A 22241-nucleotide genomic window follows, 5' to 3' on the forward strand; every position below is an offset into this window, starting at 1 on the left:
TGAATGGTGTAACTGTGATTAGCTGCATAGTTATTTGAGGCAGTGATTCATCAGGGAAATAGTCCACATAGATTATTATATTGTATACTTTTACTAACCTAAATAAACATTTGGTAGTTGATTGTAAAGGAAAAAGAGAGAAACCCAACAGCATAGGAAGCTACTCGGGCTCTTCTGGAATCTGTATCTAAAATTCAGAAACTCCCAGTTAGGCAAGGCTATCTCTTCTCTGGCACTGGGTATCAATAGCACAAATAGATTTCTAGGGGAAGAAAATCTGGCTGATAGATGTGCTTATCTGTGACAGTATAAACTAAGACAAAGCAAATTGTGGAACTGACTTGGGTAACAGTGAAAGTTACTCCTAGGGTAACAAAGTACTCAAGAATGAAATAGGAAACTAGGCTGGAAAGAAGGATGCTAAGATTTGAGCAGGACAGCCAGACTCTCTTTGCTTCTCCTTTCCAAAGGAAGAGCTAGCCTGGCATTAAGTGGTGGAGGAGGCTGTGTGTGTGTCAGTTGCTCGAGTCCAACTGCGACCCCATGGACTATTGCTTGCCAGGCGCCTCTGTCCATGGGATTCTCCAGGCAAGAGTACTGGAGTGGGTTGCCATTTCCTTCTCCAGGGGATCCTGACCCAGGGATGAAACCCAGGTTTCCTGCATTGTAGGCGGATTCTTTACCATCTAAGCCACCAGGGAAGCTGAATAGTATTGACTGTATTTCAATTTATATTTCTTTTAAGAGGAGATAACATAGCCATATGATGAAAATTCAAATTGCTTAGAAGGAAATGTATACATGTAGTGAAAAATAAGTTTCCTATATCTCTAGCCCAGTCCTCATTCCCAGAAGCAAACATACATGAGTCCAGAGAATGTTCCACCTTGCTCATCCAATTATCAATGTATCCTGGCCCATGATCCCTTATCAATATATATATATAAATCTGCCTCTTTAAAAAAATAACTGCAGAGTATTCCATTGGATATACCATAATATATGTAGCCAGGCAGCTGTTGATCAACTAACTTTTTGCTTTTATAATCAATACCACAATATATTTCTAGAGATATTCCTTATATATTAGGTTACAGCCCAATAAACTAACAAAAATGTAAGTAAAAAATGCATTTAATATACCTAACCTGTTGAACATTATAGCTTAGCCTAGCTTCCTTAAATGTGCTCAGAAGACAAATTAGCATACAGCTGGGCAAAATTATCTAACACAAAACCTATTTTATAATAAAGTGTTAAATATCCCATGTAATGTATTTCATACTCTACTGAAAGTGAAAAGCAGTGGTTGATGGGTATAAAATGGCTTAAGTGTGTTGGCTGTTTACCCTCATGGTAGTGTGCCTGACTGGGAGCTGCAGCTTGCTGCCACTGCGCAGCATCCTGAGAGAGTACTGCATATAGCTAGTCCAGGAAAAGACAGAAATTCCAATGGACAGTTGCTATTCAATGTGTATCACTTCTATACCATTGTAAATTCAGAATTCATAAGTCAACTCATCTTAAGTTGGGGACTGTATGTATGTAGTTCTTTGGCTACACAGGTGTCTTATTTGTAGGGTAGATTCCTATCAATAGATTATTGAGTCAAAGGGTATGTGCATTTCAATTTAAAGAGGTGGTATAATTCTCCAGTAGTGAAAGAATATGCCTATTTTCTCATTCAAGGAATAATCAAATTTCTTTATCTTTTGTCTTTTGATAGTCTGTCAGGTAAAAGAGTACTCATGATAATTTTGATTTGCATCTCTGAATGAGACTGAGTTTCATTTCATATATTTCAGATCCATTTTCTTATAATGTGAACTCTGCCATGTTCTTTGTTTTGTCCTTAATTTTTTCCTTATTGATATACATGTTAAGGAAATTAAGCCTCTGTGCATGCATTAACTGCAAATATTTTTGCCAGTTTGTCTTCTGACTTTATGAATTTTTTATGCAGAAATTTTATTTTAAGCAGTTATTTTTAAATGACTTGTAGATTTTAAGCTATAGTTAGAAAGGCCTTCCCTATTCCCAAACTATTAAAAAAAATCTTTCATATCTTATTTTCTTCCAAACTTACATGATTTCATTCATGACATCTCAGTATCTCAGTGGTATCTCTAAAGAGAAGACTGCCTTCCTAAAAATCTTCCCTGTATTACTTGAAAATTCATTTGGGTTTGAGTCATGAACATCACATTTTGGAGTAGTTAAATCAGCTTTATTTAAAGCTAAAATGAAGGGAAAAGACCTTTGAGGAAAAAGGAGGAGAAAAAACAGATAATTTGACTCAGGCCAGATGAAGTGAAAGGGAAGGGGGAAATCTCTGGAAAATCAAAAGAGCATACATATGATTCTCTTGGAACAATTAGCTAACTCATTGGTACTATGTATAGAAATCTGAGTTATGTCTACCTGAGCCTAGGACTGTATACATTGAACATAAAAGTCAGCATGGCTCAATAGGAAATAAGGGAAGAAAAGTCCAGAATCATGTGACACTAACTAGACCTAACCACAGCCTCATAGCCTGAAATTCTCACTTCCAGATGTGCCACTGTGACTATCATTCTGAACTTCTAAAGGCTTAGAGGAATAGTTTAAGACGTTAATATTTCAGGGATGTAGCATGGAACAGTAAGGGAGCCTGGATTTAGAATAAGATGAATAAAGTTTCCATGAATTACTGGTGATAACTGACAAAGAAAAATCAAATTATGTGGAGAAAAAATTAATTCATTTAAACTGTTTAATCCCAGGAAGAGGCAAATGACATGTGCAGGAAAAAACAATGTATATCAATTAAGTCTATGAATGCTGGACAACTGAGAAGTAACAGAACATAAATAACATAAATTTAATTATAGATAATACTGGTGCCATACTTTAGAAAAATAGATACTAATACCCAAAACAGGGGAGTAAAAAGTTTAAAAGATACAATACTCACATATCTGTGTGGTCAAACGCTAGGTATTCCTCTATTATTCCCTCAGAAAATATTATACAGTCTTCTTCTCTTTCCATAGAACACAAGCAAGGGGATTTGACAATGGAAGATGCTTTAGGACCATATGAAGATGAAAAATGTAACTTCTTTCCCCTAATGCCAAATCTGGGAGACGGGAAAAACAGTAATTATGTTCAACATAAACAGTTCTCACAGGAACTCATTCATACAAGTTTCAGCTCAAAGTCCCTTCCCCTGGCGACACCTTCCTGGGCTACTCTAAACCTTAATACCTATTATTTCTCAGAACAGGAATAAATATGAGCCACACACCCACTCTGCGTAGGTGTATTATGCACCTAATACTGAAGCAGTTGCATACTACTTGCTATCTTTTCAGCTGCAATGGCTATGGCTACAACATAAGCATTTTTTTTTTTAATCTAAGAATATTTACATTCATGTTCAACTCTTTGAAGTACCTCAGGAGATTACAGGTTTATTTCAGTAACTTCATTGTTGTTGAAAATGCATGCACATTATTGTGCAATCGATCTCTTGAACTTATATTGCAAAACTGAAACTCTGGTATCCCTTAAACACTAACTGCCCCTTCTCCTTCCTCTCCTCCTTTGGGCAACTATACTTCTACTTTCTGTTTCTATGATTGGACTACTTTAGATACTAAATATGGGTGGAATCATATTGTATTTGTCCTTTTGTGACTAGCTTATTTCACTTATTAAATAATACTTTCAAGGCTCATCAATCCATATTATAGCATGTAACAGGATTTCCTTCTATAATATTCCATTGCATGTATATAAATTTTCTTTATCCATTTATCTGTGATGACCATCTGGGTTGTTTCCACCTCTTGGCTATTGTGATTAATGCTTCAGTGAATATTGGTGTGCAAATATCTCTTTGAGATCCTCCTTTGAATTTTTTTTGGATATATACCTGAGTGGGATTGCTGGTTCATATAGTAATTCTATTTTTAGTGTTTTAAGAAGCCTCCATACTGTTTTCCAAGAGACAACAGGAGACTTCTCTGTAGCTCAAACGGTAAAGAATCTTCCTGCGAGGCAGGAAACCAGGGTTCAGTCGCTGGGTTGGGAAGTTCCTTGGGAGGAGGGAATGGCAATCCACTCCAGTATTCTTGCCTGGAGAATTTCATGGACAGAGAAGCCTGGCGGGCTACAGTCTGTGGGCTCACAAAGAGTCAGACACGACTGAGCACCTAACACAGCCCACACTGTTTTCTTTAGTGGCTGTACTGTTTTACACTCCATTCCCCCCAACAGTTCACAGAGTTCCAATTTTTTGTCTACATTTTTGCCAAAAGTTGTTGCTTTCTGTTCTCTAGATAGTGGCCACCCTGATGATGGGTGGTGGTGGTTTAGTCACAAAGTCGTGTCTGACTCTTGCGACCCCATGGATTTGTAGCCCACCTGACTCCTCTGTCCATGAGATTTTCCAGGCAAGAATACTGGAGTGGGTTGCCATTTCCTTCTCCAGAAGATCTTCCTGACCCAGGGACCAAACCAGCATCTCCTGCTTTGCAGTCAGACTCTTTACTGCTGAGCCACCATGGACACCCAAAGAGACTGTTAAATGTTGACTAAATGCTTTCTCAGGCCACAAAACTAGACTGCATTTCCCAGGACCCCCATACAGTTAAACGATGGGTTCAATTCAGTTCAGTTACTCAGTCATGTCTGACTCTTTGCGATCTCATGAACTGCAGCACACCAGGCTTCCCTGTTCATCACCAACTCCCAAATTGCTCAAATTTATGTTTAACAAGTTGGTGATGCCATCCAACCATCTCATCCTCTGTCGTCCCCTTGTCTTCCTGCCTTCAAACTTTCCCAGCATCAGGGTCTTTTCCAACGAGTCAGTTCTTCGCATCAGGTAGCCAAAGTATCAGGGCTTCAGCTTCAGCATCAGTCCTTCCAATGAATATTCAGCACTGATTTTCTTTAGGAACGACTAGTTTGATCTCTTTGCTGTCCAAGAGACTCTCAAGAGTCTTCTCCAACACCATAGTTCAAAAGCATCAATTCTTCGGCGCTCAGGTTTCTTTATGGTCCAACATTCACATCCATACATGACTACTGGAAAAACCATAGCTTTGACTATATGTACCTTTGTCATTAAAGTCATGTCTCTGTTTTCTAGTATGCTGTCAAAGTTTGTCATAGCTTTTCTTCCAAGGAGCAAGTTTCTTTTAATTTCATGGCTGCAGTCACTATCTGCAGTGATTTTGGAGCCCCAAAATAGTCTCTCATTGTTTCCCCATCAATTTGCCATGAAGTGATGGGACTGGATGCCATAATCTTAGTTTTCTGAATGTTGACTTTTAAGGCAGCTTTTTCACTCTCTTCTTTCACTTTCATCAAGAGGCTCTTTAGTTCTTCTTCATGTTCTGCCATGAGGGTGGTGTCATCTGCATATCTGAGGTTATTGATATTTCTCCCAGCAATCTTGATTCCAGCTTGTGCTTCATCCAGCCCGGCATTTCGCATGATGTACTCTGCATAGAAGCTAAATAAGCAAGGTGACAATATACAGTCTTGATGTACTCCTTTCCCAATTTGGAGCCAGTCTGTTGTTCCATGTCCTGTCCTAACTGTTGCTTCTTGACCTACATACAGACTTCTCAGGAGGCAGGTAAGGTGGTCTGGTATTCCCATCTCTTTAAGAATTTCCCACAGTTTGTTGTGATCTACACAATCAAAGGCTTTACTGTAGTCAATGAAGCAGATGTTTTTCTGGCATTCTCTTGCTTTTTGTATGATCCAGTGAATGTTGGTTATTTGATCTCTGGTTTCCCTGCCTTTTCTAAATCCTTCTTGAACATCTGGAAGTTCTCAGTTCACGTACTGTTGAAGCCTGGCTTGGAGAATCTTGAGCATTACTCTGCTAGCATGTGAGGTGAGTGCAGTTGTGCCGTAGTTTGAACATTCTCTGGCTTTGCCTTTCTTTGGGATTGGAATGAAAACTGACCTTTTCCAGTCCTGTGGCCAACTTTTCACCAAATTTGCTGGCATATTGAGTGTAGCATTTACACAGCATCATCTTTTTTAAAAAATAATATTTATTTATTTTGGCTGTGCTGGGTCTTCACTGCTATGTGTGGGCTTGCTCTAGTCGCGGCTACTCTCTGGTTGCGGTTTGCAGGCTTCTCATAATGGTGGCTGCTCTTGTTGTGGAGCACAGAGTCTAAGGCGCATGGTCTTCAGTAGTTGCCTCACATGGGCTCAGGAGCTGTGGCACCTGGGCCTAGTTGCCCCGTAGCATGTGGGATCTTCCCAGACATGGGACTGAACCGGTGTCCACTGCATTGCAAGGTGGATTCCTAACCACTGGACTACCAGGGAGGCCCTCACAGCATCATCGTTTTGGACTTGAAATAGCTCAGCTGGAATGGGTATGAGGTGGTTATTTCATTGTGGTTTTGATTTGCATTCCTCTTATGATTAGTGATGTTGAGCATCTTTTAATTTATTTGTTGGCCATTGGCTTATCGTCTTTAAGAATTGTCTATTCTCTTGTCCTTTTTCTATTTTTAAATTGGGTTCTTTTTGTTGTTGTTGGATTGTAGAAGTTCCTCATGTGTTCTAGATATTAACCCTTTATCAGACATGACTTGGAAATATTCTCCCCCATTCCACAGGTTGCCTTTTCACTCTAATGATTTTTTTCTTTGGGTACACAAAAATTTTTGAGTTTGATGTAGTCCCATTTGTTTATTTTTGCTTTTGTTTTTAGGTTTTGATGTTCTATCCAATAAATCATTGCCAAATCCAATATCCTGAAGCTTTTCCCCTATGTTTTATTCTAGGAGTTTTAATAGTTTTAGGTCTTACATTTAGGTCTTTGAAATCCATTCTGAGTTAAGTTCTGTATATGCTGTAAGATCAGAGTTCCACTTCATTCTTTTGCATTGTTTTCCCAGCACCATTTGTTGGGGGCATTGTCCTTTCCCCACTGTGTAATCTTGGCACCCTTGTTGAAAATTACCTAGTCATATACACAAAGGTTTATTTTCTAGTTATCTATTCTTTTAATGATTTTTTAAGGGTTATAATTCTGCATACAGTCATACACTTTGGCAACTTATTAGATATTATAGTTAATTTTCGTTGCAGTATGTATTTAAACTAAGGGTAGATAAGCCCCTTAAACTAACTTGCAGCAGAAGATTACGAAGTTTTTTTTCATTTTAAAAAATCGTATTTATTTATTTATTTTGTGCTATACAGCAGGTCTTTGTTGGTTATCCATTTTAAATATAGCAGTGTGTACATGTCAATGCCAAACTCCTTAACTATCCCTTCCTCCCATCCTTACCTGCCCTGGACCCGGCAACCCTAAGTTTGCTCTCTGTGAGTCTCTTTCTGTTTTGTAATTAAGTTCATTTGTATCATTTCTTTGTAGATCCCACATATAAGGGGTGTCATACAGTGTTTCTCCTTCTCTGCCTTACTTCACTCAGTGTGAAGCTTTAGGTCCATCCATGTTGCTGCAAATGCATTATTTCATTGTTTTTAATGGCTGAGTAATATTCCACGGTATATGCTGCTGCTGCTAAGTTGCTGCAGTTGTGTCTGACTCTGTGCAACCCCACAGACGGCAGCCCACCAGGCTTCTCTGTCCCTAGGATTCTCCAGGAAAGAATATTGGAGTGGGTTGCCATTTCCTTCTCCAATGCATGCATGCATGCATGCTAAGTTGCTTCAGTTGTGTCCAACTCTGTGTGACCCCATGGACAGCAGCCCACCAGATTCCTCTGTCTGCGGGATTCTCTAGGCAAGAATACTGGAGTGTGTTGCCATTTCCTTCTCCACCACTGTATATATGGACCACATCTTTATCCATTCCTCTGTTGATGTTTTTTTTCAAATGGGAATGTTCTCAAACTCATCTGTTCAGGATCCTTTTCTGGCCTGTGTTTTCTCCTATGCTACCACCATTTTCTATTGTTAAAAAGTTCTTGGAATTCCATTTTGATCTATACAATAATTGTTTTGATTGATAACACTGTTTTGCAGCCATAATATAAGTTCATTTTCATGGAGTTTGTTGTGAAATAAATATGATACTTAATTTAGTTTTTTAAAAAAGTTGATTCTAACTATATTCTAGGCATTGTTTTAGGTGTTAGAGATACAAAGAGAAAGCGACTGTATTTTTGTATTGTTTTTATACCAATTTCCTCTGGCCCAAGAACTCAAGAATGGAAGCTGAACCAAATATCTTATTTAGTACATTTGAGATGTGAAAAAAAATCCAATGTGGAAGAATTAATGAATGAGAGTGACAGAAGATAAAGACATGTATGTAGACTGGGGCCAGTTTATGATATAATTTTAAATTTATCATAAATTCAATGGGAAGCTACTGAAGATTTTTAAGTGAAGGACAGAAAGGACTAACCATGAACTTTAAAAGGAAAATCTGATGTAATGTGGAGGGGCAAGAATGGATATAATTTGAAATGTTATTTTGTAGAAAATCTTAGTAGCTGATAAACCTCATATTTCATGGAAAACTAATTTGTTAAACTAAAAAATACCAAAGTTGTATTTCTGACACATTTTTTTCACATCACTTATTTTAAAAAGTGGAAAAATTGCAGCATCACCACCAACTTACATATCCTCAACTACCCAAATTTTGTTCTCAAATACTAGTAGTCTCTCAAAGAAGTTAAGTGTTTCCTTGACTTTCAGCTGCTTCCATGTCTTAAAGAAGAAAAAAATATTTTTCCAGGATAGGACTGGAAAAAAAGGACAAAAATGAACCAGCGTGACATGGCTGTAACAATTAGAGCATCAATAATAATTATGGTTAGTTAAAATATATAAATATTTTGCAGTACAATGAGTTCCTTAATGGTACTCAAGAGAAAAAAATATCAAGTATGGACAAACTGGTAGTGATATGAAAGTAAATATGGATTATATTTAATTTGTTATTATTTTCTTTAAGTAGTGATATCCTAATATAGCTGAATAACTTGCTTCGTTTAACTATATGTCTGTATAAAGTACAGATAGGTATTTATTTCATCTGTATAGTGAAGAAAAGTAATTATTGAATACTGTTAAGTCAAATAATCCAGAACCAAAAATAAGAAAGACCAAGCAGCAATGGTAGTAGCAAGTAAAACGGACAGAAAAGATGTCTGCAGTGTGTTGCAGAATCATGATTTAGCCAAACGTCCTAGAGAAGGAGGAGTTAACTGCTCAGACTTGTTCCTTTGGAATCTCTAAAAGGAAATGCTATTTACAATTATAAAATAAAAGGTATATATAAAGTTTAAACTAATAGATCAGGTAAATATATCTTAATCGCAGGATCTAAGTTATCTAATTTTGGTCTGTGAGAATTAAAGAATACATCCTTTCTGTGGGAGACAAATTAGTCTGTAAAAATCTGAAACTTATATAAAAGGAGTAAATTTTAAAAGGCTTATTGGTGTAATACATGAGGCTTAAATTTAGAAAGAAATCTCAGCCTGGTGACCAGAACCTTGAGTTTAAATCACTCTGAAAGAAGTAAACAAATCCCACTCTCTGACCAAAAATCAGTTAGTTGATAACCCAGATCCCATAACCTTAACTAACCTAAGACAATAATGTTTTACTTTGTGGTCTGATGAAATTACTACAAGCTTTAAAAGGCATCAAAAGCAAGCATCACTACAACTCTTAACCAGTATCAGTATAAATAAAATTACAGTCTTAGGAAATAGTTAAGGAATAATTTTAAAATGAATTAAAACCGTGACATTTTACTACAGAATTAAGGATAAGCATAGGTTTTTAAAGCAATCCTATCTGGGTTTATTGTGCTACTGTTAAAAGAGTTTGAGGTATTCAAAGAATTAGCCATTTTAGCTAATGACTAATTACCCATTTTAATAATATCAGTTTCAGTTCAGTTCAGTGGCTCCCATAATAATTAGTATTACATGTTTAAGAAAACCACTGTTTCAAAGTTTTTTTCAAAAAAATTTTAAATTCTATTTCTTAGATCCCTGAATTTCTTTAAACCACTCTGTTGACACATTTATTCCAAGAAGAAAGTGCTTGTATTTATAGATAGACATAGATATGACATAGATATAAGTATCTATGGATATTAGTAACTCTTAAAATTCTAGAGAAAACCTTTTTTTTAAATTAAAACCTAAGTAAAAAAATTCTAGTATGCATAAAGACTATGATTAGTCTTACAGAATTTGCTGTGCTTTACTAAATACCAATAAATAAGTATTTTAATCCTTTAGTGTAAGTGGTAGAATAAAATACTTGCATATTTAGAATACATAGACACTTACACATTAGAATACTTACATAGTAGAATCTCTTTCTTGAGACAGTGTTGCCTCACGTGAAGCTGAAACAGCAGAAGGGGATCTAGGGTACAGTCCATAACCTTCACTTGGAGTGATTATCTGCCGACCCAGAATCCTTCAAAGTGAAGAACATAAAGAGACGGTTAAGCACCTTCATCCAGCATACATACAAAATATAGGTATTTTTGGAACAAATGTGATGGCTCTACAGAGAAGTCTAGTACATAGTCCCTTACTGATTTAGAATGATTCTTGAGAGAAATGTGAATCCAGAGCCTTTCTGAAGGTATCTCTCTCTCCTATACAATGGACACAGAATGGATGAAGCTTTTCCACCCCACGGAAAAAGAATCCAAGGAAAGTGGGCAAACATTTAAATTTACCCTCCACCCTCCATAACAATCTTCATTAAATTTGCTAAAATGGGTGAAAGCCAGGCCAAATTAGTAAAAACTGAATTATATTCTTAAGAACATGAAGCTTTATAAATTTTAAGTATGTGTAGTAGTGTGGTTTCTAAGGGAAGCTTCCTAATAGCCTATGTCTGCTTTCAAGTATACATGTATAAGAATTTACTTATAGACAGTAATCAAATACATTTTCTGATGCTTTTGTTCAAAAGAAGGTCTCTTTTGGACAGATACAGATCACAGCTACTGATAGAGAAACTATTTTACTTGATTAGGACAACGAGTTATGAAAACTCTGAGAAACTTCCATCAACATGAGTTTTCTATCATCTGAGGCTTTATACCATATCACCTTAATGATACAAATCCATGCCCATAAAGATTTCAGAATACAAGGTTTCTTGGAAATCTGCTTTTCAAATTTTAGTATTAGCCATGAATGTACAGGATCTCAGTACCTGAGATGAGGAAAGCTACGTGTCCACTGTTGGCACTCTTCTCGTAGACTTTTAGTGTGTACACTCAACTCCTGCTCATACAAGAGCTCGTCAATGGCTGTGAACATGGCCTGGACTTTTTCCGTGGCATTTTGATCAAGTTCCTAAAAGAAATTATCACCCCAAAATATTTAGGTGAGCTTCAGTCTCTGTTAAGAATGATAATCATAAAGGTGGAAAGCAATCAGATTTTGTTTTGTTTTCAATATTTAGTCCATTTGTGTGAAAGAAAAGTTAGTCAGTTTTTGAATCTTAGAATATTCAGATGGCCTCCCTATTTGAAGAGAATTTGTAGAAATAGCAATGTTTCTAAGCAACATTTTCTTATCATACAATCCAGAAACGAATAAAGAAAAATAAAAATTACCAATAATTCTACCACTCAAAGACAATGATTGTTAATTTTATTACAGTTGCTTGGTTCCAGTATTTTTTTAGAGCTTAATGTAGACAGTCAATCCTAAAAATATATTATTTTGTAGTTTACAGTTTTCACCTCACAATTTAGGTTAGATCTTTACCCTATAATCTATCCTTTTGCAGCAGCCAAAGGGATGGGAATCTCATCATGTTATCTGATTCTCTGCCTACTCTTTACTTCATCTTTTTTATGTGCCCTTTTACATTCTGGAGGAAGAAAAGTTAATACCTTCTTTTAAAAGTATAAGGTAAGAAATATGTATTTTAACTTTTAACAGTGAAAGTCAGGTTCTATCCAAAAAAAAGGAAGTGGCAACCAATTCATTTTCTTACCTAGAAAATTCCATGGACAGAGGAGCCTGGTGAGCTACAGTCCATGAGGCCAAAAAGAGTCGGACATGACTGAGTTACTGAGCACACAGATAGATTTAAGGTTTAACATTAAAGACTCAACACAAAATATATATATATATTTATATATATATATATATTTATATATATATTTATATATATATATTTATATATATATTTATATATATATATTTATATATATTCATTCATTTGGCTGCGCCAGTTCTTAGATGCTGCACACAGGATCTTTGATCTTTGTTGCAGCATGCAGGATCTTTAGTTGTGGCATATGAAATCTAGTTCCCTGACCATGGATCAATCGTAGGCCCCCTTAGTGGGACCTCAGAGTTTTAACCACTGGACCACCACCCGGGAAGTCCCTGTGTTTTATCTTAGGTATACATGCTGTGTTGCAATATCAACTACATGTCTTAGTGTGGGTTGCAGTTTAAAAAGTTTGAAGGTTACTTTCTAGTCTAAACCTTCCTTCAGCTTACAAGATTACTGAAAGGGACAGAAAGGGATGTAGGGGTTTGAGACATCTTTCGCCACTTTGATAAATGACATTCCAATTATGTAAAACAAAAAATTTTTTAAAAAGGACTTTGATATGCTTCAACTTCCCTGAAAGCATCTTCTGTGTGATTTTTATCTTTGATATTCTTTAACTTCCCTCTCAGCATCTTATATTGAATTTTAGTATTAGTGTTGTTTTTAACACATAAAATGTTATTGTTATTTGTTTTAGTAACTACCAATAAAGCATGCCAATTATTTTTCTCTCTGTTGCTTCTTGTACCCCATTTCTTTCTTCTGGCTTTATTTCCCTTTTGCTTCAGTCTGTCCTTTAATCATTCTTTTAGTTGAGTATACGTGAATGGGAAACTCTATAGATATTCAAAATGTCTTTATTTTGCCTTCTCTACACACACGCACACTGAATGACAGTATATCATATTTATGTAATAATTTTATTATTTATCATATATATGATGGAGATACAGCACTCATTTTTTCCTTAGCACTTTAAAGATACAGGATCATTGTCATCTGACATTGTTAATTGTGAGCAACCTATTTTAAGTCTGAATTTTACTCCATTATATGTAGTCCCTCTTTTCTAGTAACTTTTGTAATTTATTAAAATCTTTGATTTTAGTCTAGAAATTTGTCTGTTATATCTAAGTTATCTAAATTCTTGACATGAAGTTGCTTATTATATTTCCTTAGTCCTTTTTCTTTCCATAGGTCAGTAGTTATGTCTTTGTCTTCATTTCTAATCTTGTTAATTTATGTCTTATTTTTTTCTTGATCAAACTGAAAACTTGTCAATTTTGTTTCTCTATTGTTTTTGTTTTCTATTTCATTAATTTCTACTCTCATCTGTATTATTTCCTTCCTTCTGCTTGCAATGGATTTAATTTGCTCTTCTTTTTTAGTTTCTTAAGGTGGAAGCTTATGTTAGTGATTCAAATATGCTTTTTTTCTATAGGCATTTTTCTTCTATGGAGGTATAACTGACATACAACATTATATTAGTTTCTGGTGTGTATAACATAATTCAATATTTGTATATAAAGCAAATCAGTCTCCCCAGTGAGTCACCATATGTTGTTACAGAATTTTTTCCTTGCGATGAGAATTAAGATCTTTTCTCTTAGCAACTCTCAACTGCGTAATAGAGTATTTTAACTATAGTCACTATGCTGTACATTACATCCTCATGACTTATAACTGGAAGTTTGTACCTTTTGATATTCTTCATCCATTTCACCCACGCCCAATCCCATCTCTGTCATCATGAATCTGTTCCATATCTGTAAGCTTGATTTTCTTTTTACATAGGTATTTAAAGCTGTAAATTTCCCTCTAAGCACCACTTTAGCTATATCTTGTAAATTTTGATATTCTGTTTTTCCCTTTCATTCAAGATATTTTCTGACTTCCCTATAGATTGTTATTTAACTCATCAGTTGTTTAGAAGAGCACCGTTTTAATTGTCAACTACTTGGGGATACCTAATTTATATCATTGTTCATTTCTAACTTAATTCTAACATGGTTGAACATACCCAGTCTAATTTCAATCCTTTTAGATTTATGAGATTTGTTTTTTATGTGAAGATTATATATTCTCTTGTCATTGGGTAGACTCAGTTAGGTCAGGTGGTTAACAGTATTGTTCAAGTCTTCAATATCCTTCCTGATTTTGTTTGGTTGTTATATGAAATATTAAGAGTGGAGTACTGAAGTCTCTAGCTACAACTTTTTGTTTCTTATTTCTGTTTTAAATTCTGTAATTTTGCTTCATATACTTTAAGGCTTCATTGTTAGGTGTGTATACATTTATAACTATTTTATTTTCCTAAAGAATTGGCCTTTTTATCATTATGGAAATGTCCTTTTTTCTCATGGTATTTTCTGTCTTAAAGTTTACTTTGTGTTCAAATTCAAGCAGTTTTATGGCTCTTAATTTCTGTGCCCTCTCAGATCCCCTCTGCATTTGTGTGCTAACTCACATCAGCCAGGGATGCGTGCATAGTTTGGGCCCTCTCTGTTCTTTCCTGCATGGATATGTGAAGAGTTTATTAGGGCCTCCTGTGACTTATTTCCCAGATGCTTGATAAATTTCTGTATAGTCTGCCAATCCATTTTTTGCCCCAGTTAGTACTGAAACTTCAGACTATCTGAGCCACTGTTTTTCCTTCTCCATATGCCACTGAGTGTGCTACTGTTGTTTAAAATGATATTGGATATAAAGCCCATCCAAGTTCCACTCCAAATCTATTGAGACCTCTCTGGTAGTGAAACTGCTAGTTTTCAGGGGCTTCCTTGGTAGTAAATCAGGTAAAGAATCAGCCTGCCATGCAGGCAACCCCCATTTGATTCCTGGGTAGGGAAGATCCCTTGGAGAAGGGATAGGCTGCTGCTGCTGCTGCTAAGTCGCTTCAGTCGTGTCCGACTCTGTGCAACCCCATAGACGGCAGCCCACCAGGCTACCCACTCCTTACTCTTGGGCTTCCCTGGTGGCTCAGTTGGTAAAGAATCTGCCTGCAATGCGGGAGACCTGGGTTTGATCCCTGGGTTGGGAAGATCCCCTGGAGGAGGGCACGGCAACCCACTCCAGTGTTCATGCCTGGAGAATTCCATGGACAGAGGAGCCTGGCCAGCTGCAGTCCATGGGGTCCCAAAAGGTCAGAAACGACTGAGTAACTAAGCACAGCACCCTTTAAAGTAGAAGAGACTTTTAGTGTTCCTAACTCAAAGTTTTCTTAATTTTGATGAATAACTGCTTCTCCATTTTCTGTGTACCTTAGTTAATTTTCAGAATCCTGAATGGTTGCTTTTGACCATTACATCCAGTTTATTGTTGCTTTTGGGGGTACTCACTCTGTCATACTATTTACAAGTCCCACCTCAGAATTTTCTCCTATTATATTTATTGCCTTTGTCCGGTTTTGACATCAGTAGTACACTGATCTATAAAGTGTTTGTGTGACTGTTATTTCTTCGACAAATATATGTTCTTCCATCTGAGCCTGGAGTTTTCTCTATGAGAATAGATTGATTCAGTTTAAGAGTTTTACAGCTGTTCAGGTTTTTAAGGACTTTGTCCATTTCTTTTAAGTTACAGAATTTATTGGCATACAATTGTTTATATTATTAAGTCTTTTATTTAATGTCTGTAGAATTTGTAGTGACATTTCCTCTTTCATTCCCCATATTTGTAATTTGCATTTTCTTACTTTTCCTTGACTAATACCACTAGAAGGCTTACTATTAATCTTTTCAAAGGGTAAACTCTCAAACTTGTTCCTTTTCTCTTTTATTTACTTATTTTCTATTTCATTGATTTTGCTTTTAATTATTTCTTTCATTCTACTTTGGGTTTAATTTACTCTTCTTTCCTAACATCTAGGGTAGAAACTTAGGTTATTCATTTTAAAGCTTTCTTCTTTTCTTAAATAAGTATTTAAAGCTATAGATGTCTTTATAAGGACTGCTTTAGCTGCTTCCATAAATTTGGATGTTTTGTGGTTTTATTGTCATGTAGTTGCAGAATACCCTCTAATTTTCCTTGAAATTTAATATTTAGAGCAGTGTTGTTTAATTTCCAAATACTTAGGAATTGTTACAGGTATTTGATTATTATTGATTTCTATTAAATCTATTGTAATTAGAGAGCATACGCTGTACGATTTAATCTTTTAAACAATATTGAGATATTTTATGGTCCATCATACAGTCTGTCCTTGTGAGCATTCCATATGCTCTTAAGAAGGATATGTACTCTGCATTTGTTGGGTATACCATCAGATCTTTTATTTATTTCTGACTTTCTAATTGCTTTATTAATAACTAAAATCTCTAACAGTAATTATGGTTTCAACTAATCTCTTTAATTTTATCAGTTTTTCTTCATACATTTTGAGACTCTATTAGATGTTTATTTATTTAGAATTGTTATATCTTCCTGGTATACTGTGTTATGGACTGAACTGTGTCCTTTCAAATTCCTATGTTGAAGCCCTCATCTGTAATGTGATGCTATTTCGAGTTAATGCCTTTAAGGTGGAAATTAAGGTAAAATGAGGTCCCAAGGATGGAGCCCTAATCTGATAGAACTAGTGTTCTTATAAGAAAAGGAAGAGAATCAGAGATCTCTCTACCTATGCTCATGCCCAGGAGAAAGGTTACAGAGGATACAGTAAGCCAGGAAGAGTAGCCTCACCAGAAATCAGCCCTGATGGCATCTTAAGTTTGGATTTCTAGCCTCCAGAACTGTGAGAAAATAAGTACCTGTTGTTTAAGCCACACAGTCTGTGGTATTCGGTATGGCAGCTTCAGCTAAGGGAAACTGCCCTAAGTGTTACTATATTTTGTGTTAAACAGGTTTTTGTTTGTTTGTTTTTGGCCGCACAGCATATACAGTCTTACTTTGTGCCCCCTGCAGTGGAAGCCTGGAGTCTTAACCACCAGACCTTCCAGAGAGGTCCCCAAACTGCCTTTTTATCACTAAAAAATATTATTTCCCAGTGATCGACTATGTGTCTTTAGGTTTATGTTGTTTCATGTTAATACAACCTTGTCAGCTTACTGTGTGTATAATTTTCTCTGTCCTTTTCATTTTAACCTACTTGTGTCTTTATATTTAATCTCTTCCATATGGTGTATGGGCTTCCCAGGTGGCACTAATGGTAAAGAACCTGCCTGCCAACACAGGAGACATAAGAGATGCAAGTTTGATCCCTGGGTCAGGAAGATCCCCTGGAGGAGGGCATGGCAACACACTCCAGTATTCTTGCCTGGAGAATCCCATGGACAGAGGAGCCTGGTGGGCTACAATCCATAGGGCTGCAAAGAGCTGGACATGATTAAGTGACTTAGCATGCACACATATACTATACAGTTGAGTCTTGCTCTTTTTTTTTTTTTTAATCCATTCTGCATTTTATCCATTTTTTACCCATTCTATTTACATTTGTCTTAATCGTTGACATGGTTGGATTGAAATCTACCATCTTGCTATTACTTTTCCATTTGTCCCGTTTTGGGAGGTGGGTCCTTATTCTTTTCCTTTCCTGTCTTTCTCAGGTTAATCAAATGTTTGTTACTATTCCATTTTATTTTTCCCATTGGCATCTTAGCTTATTCTACTTAAACATTTTAATGTTTGCTCTAGGGCTAATAATGTGCATTCTTAACCTATCAAGGTCTAGTCAGTCAACATTTTACCACTTCATACCTCCCTCTTCATATACTTTTCACTTCTCTCTCTTGATACCTGACACAAATGTAATAACTTTTTGTTATCACAAATGTAGTAACTTTATAACACTATACTTCTGTTTATATTCACCCATCCTTTGAGTTGTATTTGTCTCACCTTTTACTTCTATAAATATAAACTCCATCTTGTACTTTTTTTTGCTTTATTCAGCTACTTATCCTTTAGAGAAATCACCAAATAATATAGACTTTTCACTTATTTATCTTCTGGTGTTCTTTATCGCCTCATGTCCTAAAGATTCTAACTGCTTCATCTGCCCAGAATTCTGATCTCTGTTACTCAGCAAAATGGGACCACTATGCTTTGTTTGGACTCTGTCTTACAACTCCATAGTCAGAAAATTATTAGCAGGCAGGAAGCCAGGTTAAATTGGGGCCTACCTTATGAGTTTCTTTTCTCTCAGGGATTATAGGTGTAGGTTGCCTGTTAACCAATGCCTCAAGAGACAGTCAGCATGGAGTTTCAAAGCCAGAAGAGAATAAGGAAAGCATCAACCCGGGAAGGCAGCCTGGTATAAGACATTGAAACCCAAGCACAGTAAGAAGGGCATCTGTGTAGGAAGATGGCCTCTTGTATGGTAGGATCCTAAGAGAGATAAAGAGAACATCTAAGCAGTTTTCTGACCCTGAGCAGTGTAAGAAGGGTGTTCTAATTACTTTGGCAGTGTACCAAATTACTCCAGAACGAAATGGCTCAAAATAGCAATGATCATGTGTTATCTCTCCAGGTTTCTATGTGTCTGGGATTTACATAGCTCACAGCAGGAATGGCTTGTCTCTTCTCCACAGGTGAGATACCAGTTGAAAAGCTCAGAGGCCTGGAGCTGAAAGTATCTGAGTGCTCGTTCACTCAAATGTCTAGCAGGTAATACTGGCTTTCAGCTGGGGCTTCAGTTTCTCACTACCTGGGCTTTTCCATGTTGTTTAAATGTTCTCACAATGCAGTGGCTGAACTTCAAGGTTAAGCATCCAGAGAGAGAGAGAGAGAGAGCCAGATAGAAGCTGCATTGCTTTCTAACCTAAAAATCATGCAGCATCACTTTCACTGCATTCTATAGGTTGAGGCAGTTAAACAGTCCATTCCAGGTTCAAGGGGAAAGAACACAGACACTATCTCTCAATGGAGGAGTATTAGTATCTTGTAAGAAGAGCATGTTAGATGCGATATATATTAGCATGGCTTTTGAAAATGTAATCTGTCACAGTGGGTGTTTGCATGGGAAGCAGTTTGTTGCAGAGTGATGGAGCACAAGTGAGATGTGGATGTCCATGTGGAAAAGCAGTCAGCTTATAATGTTAGAACCACATTTAAGAAAGGGAAGTTACCATACAGGGAGTAGGCAGCCCCACACAGGGTGGTAGCCCAGTGTGAGGAAGGTTACTGTACAGAAGCGAGGATAACATTGGGTGTCTGACTGAGCAGGATGAGGAGATCATTCAGTGGGTGGGAAGGTGCAAGGGGCAGTGACCCAGCACAGGGTGTTGAAACATATGTGGAGTGAGAAGGGCATTTGCAGAGGTTAGGAGGCAGTGAATTAGTGGGGAACTGGTTATGTTCAGGGGGATTAATCAAATAAGTAAATATATTAATTATAAGGGGAGCCATATTCTATCAGAGAAAGAAGTTACAAATTTGCAAAAGGAAAAAACTAGAATGAAATGGGTCATTTCACAGTGGAATAGGAAGAATACTTCTGTTCCCTAGTTCTGTCCACTGGGAGGGTTTAGGAATCAGTGACACCTAAAAAGCAGTAAGCACACTTAGCACCCAAATCTTGTTTCTAAACGTGGCACTGAAAGGAATTAGGGCTTGTTGGAGAAGTGGCTGATTCCATGGCTGGGGCAAAGAAAATATAAAATAAGCCTGGATACCTTGTGTCAGACAGTAAGGAAATACTCAAAGAATGATGGGAACATGTCAAAATGGCACAGAAACCAGCTTGAAGAGAACTCTTACTGGTCAAATCTGGGACAATTGGAACTTCAAAATAAATAATGATAACTATGTATTATAACTAACTGAACAAAATAGGAATCCTTGAGTCTATACTGATGTAAACCATAAACTGAAAGTTAGAGGAGGAACAGGATAGTAGCTACATAATTTCAATGTACCTCCCCATAAAATACTTGTAAATGCAAAGGAAAGTCATATTAAGTGATTAAAGTGAACAATATCAATAATGGGAACTACACGCCATCTAATAGAATGAAATGAGAAAAGCAAGCTCATTTCTTGGGTATCACAGATTGAAGAACTAGTCCAGATTGAGGGAGAGTACAGAGACAGGACAATGTGATACAAGATTTTGCTATGAAGAATATTATTGGGACAACTAGTGAAACTTTAATGGAATCTGTGTATTAGATGGCAGAAGTGTTAATTTCCTGAATTTGAGGCTTGCCCTTTAGTTACATAGAGTGTCCTTGTTTGAAGGAAATACACACTAAAATGTTTGGTGCAAGTATCATGTCAGTAACTTACTCTCAAACCATTCAGGAAAAAAACAGTTGGTCTTCCATATCCATGGGTTTGTAAATGTAAAAGCCATTTACATTGCATTAGGTATTTTAAATAATCTAGAGAGGATTTAAAGTGTGTGGAAGGATGTGTGTAGGTAATATGCAAATACCGTGCCATTTTATATAAGAGATTTGAGCATCCATGGATTTTGGTATTCATGGGGGGTCCTAGAATCAGTCCCTTATGGATATCAAGGTACGAATGTTCTTTTTACTATACTTGTAACTTTTCTGTAAGGTGGAGGTTGTTTCAAGTTATTAAGAAAACACAGTATGCAGTAATAGCAACTGATCACAAAACTTGAATTTCATTAATTAAGATACAACCTTACTAACAAAATACTGGATTTCAAAGGAATAACCTACTCTGACATACATGTGAAATCTGCAATGAAATGTTTGTGTAATTCAAGGAAAATATCAACATTATTTACATACTAACCAGGAACCTTGAACAAAATCACAATTATAGGTATAAATTTTAAAGAGAAATGTATTCTTCAAAATGTTAAACATAAAGTTTTTATATCACCCAGCAATTCCACTCCTAAGGGATATACCTAAGAATATTCAAAACATGTCCACAGAAAAAGTCCTACACAAATGTTCATAGTAGCATTATTCATAATAGCAACAAAGTGAAGCAACCCAAATGTCCATCATCTGATGGATAAATAAAATTGGTATATCAATGCAATTAAATTATATTCATCAGTAAAAAAGAAGTACTGGCATATGCTATAACATGGATAAAACCTGGATATATGCTAGATGAAATAAGCCAGATATAATACATGACACAGTATATGCTTCATTTATATGAAATATCAGAACAGGCAAATACATAAAGACAGAAAGCATATTAGTTGCCAGGGGCAAGGTGAAGAGAGAAGTGGAGAGTAATTACTAATGGAGACTGGGTTTCTTTTTGGGATGATGAAAATGTTCTGGAATTAGGGTAGTTTACACAACAGTGAATATACTAAAAAACACTTGTTTACTTTAAAAGAATGAATTTTCTGTAGGTGATTATAATAGTAAAAAAGGTAAAAATAATCCATAGTCTAATCTAGTGTTAAACAGATAAGAAATCTATTAAAATATTTAAATGAAATATCAGAAGTTTTGAACATGTGACAAAGAATATACATTTCTGCCAGAAGTCAATATTAGCCTACAACTCAGTTCCCTTAAAAAAGATAACTCTATACCTATATACTAGCAAAAATAGATTAAAAATACAATTTTTCATATACCATGCAAGGTACCTAGGAGTAGATTTTCAACAAATGTATATTACTTTTATGGATAAAATTATAAAAATGTATTAAAAGACATTAAAGAAATGGATATTAAATGGATAGATTTATATACCAAATTTATGATTAGGAGAATTCACTATCATAAAGATAGCAGTCCTCTCCAAATTGACCTATGCAATTTAATAATCAGATTCTAACATACATGAAAAAGACTGGCCAATACAATTATGAACAGTGTAGTAAGACTTCCCTATCATATATTATAGATTATTATAAAGCTATAGTTTCATTAAAGTCAGTTGTAGTAACATGATTTTAGAATAGAACAGTTTAGATAGCCCAGGAACAAACCCTTTTATATTTTGAAATTTAATCTACATCAGAGGTAACAGCAAATCAACAAGAAAAGGATGCAACAAGGATCAGGAAGATCCCCTGGAGAAGGGAATGGCTACCCACTCCAGTATTCTTGCCTGGAGAATTCCCTGGACAGAGGAGCCTGGAGGGCTACAGTCCATGTGGTCACAAGAGTCAGACACAACTGAGCGACTAACACTTTCATGCTACTACTTTCACATGGAAGAAGCTGGAAATGTGTATGTGCATTTTTAGTGATCACAATGACCAGAGTTGCTACAGGTATTTAACAGGCAGAGATGAT

The 22241-nt window shown here is 36.1% G+C and overlaps 1 protein-coding gene across 3 annotated transcripts in view; it reads right to left on the reverse strand.

The window, feature by feature from the left end:
* Positions 1-22241, reverse strand: part of FAM149B1 (family with sequence similarity 149 member B1) — a 50162-nt gene that overhangs the window by 19165 nt on the left and 8756 nt on the right. For all 3 annotated transcript variants that reach the window (XM_070364551.1, XM_005910139.3, XM_070364552.1), the window contains exons 4-6: positions 11197-11339; positions 10327-10443; positions 2957-3121 (exon numbers count right to left, since the gene is read on the reverse strand). In XM_070364551.1, coding sequence (XP_070220652.1) covers positions 2957-3121; positions 10327-10443; positions 11197-11339 — 425 coding nt within the window. The remainder of the gene's footprint in view (positions 1-2956; positions 3122-10326; positions 10444-11196; positions 11340-22241) is intronic.

Source organism: Bos mutus, chromosome 28 (assembly GCF_027580195.1).
Source record: "Bos mutus isolate GX-2022 chromosome 28, NWIPB_WYAK_1.1, whole genome shotgun sequence".
NCBI lineage: Eukaryota > Metazoa > Chordata > Mammalia > Artiodactyla > Bovidae > Bos > Bos mutus.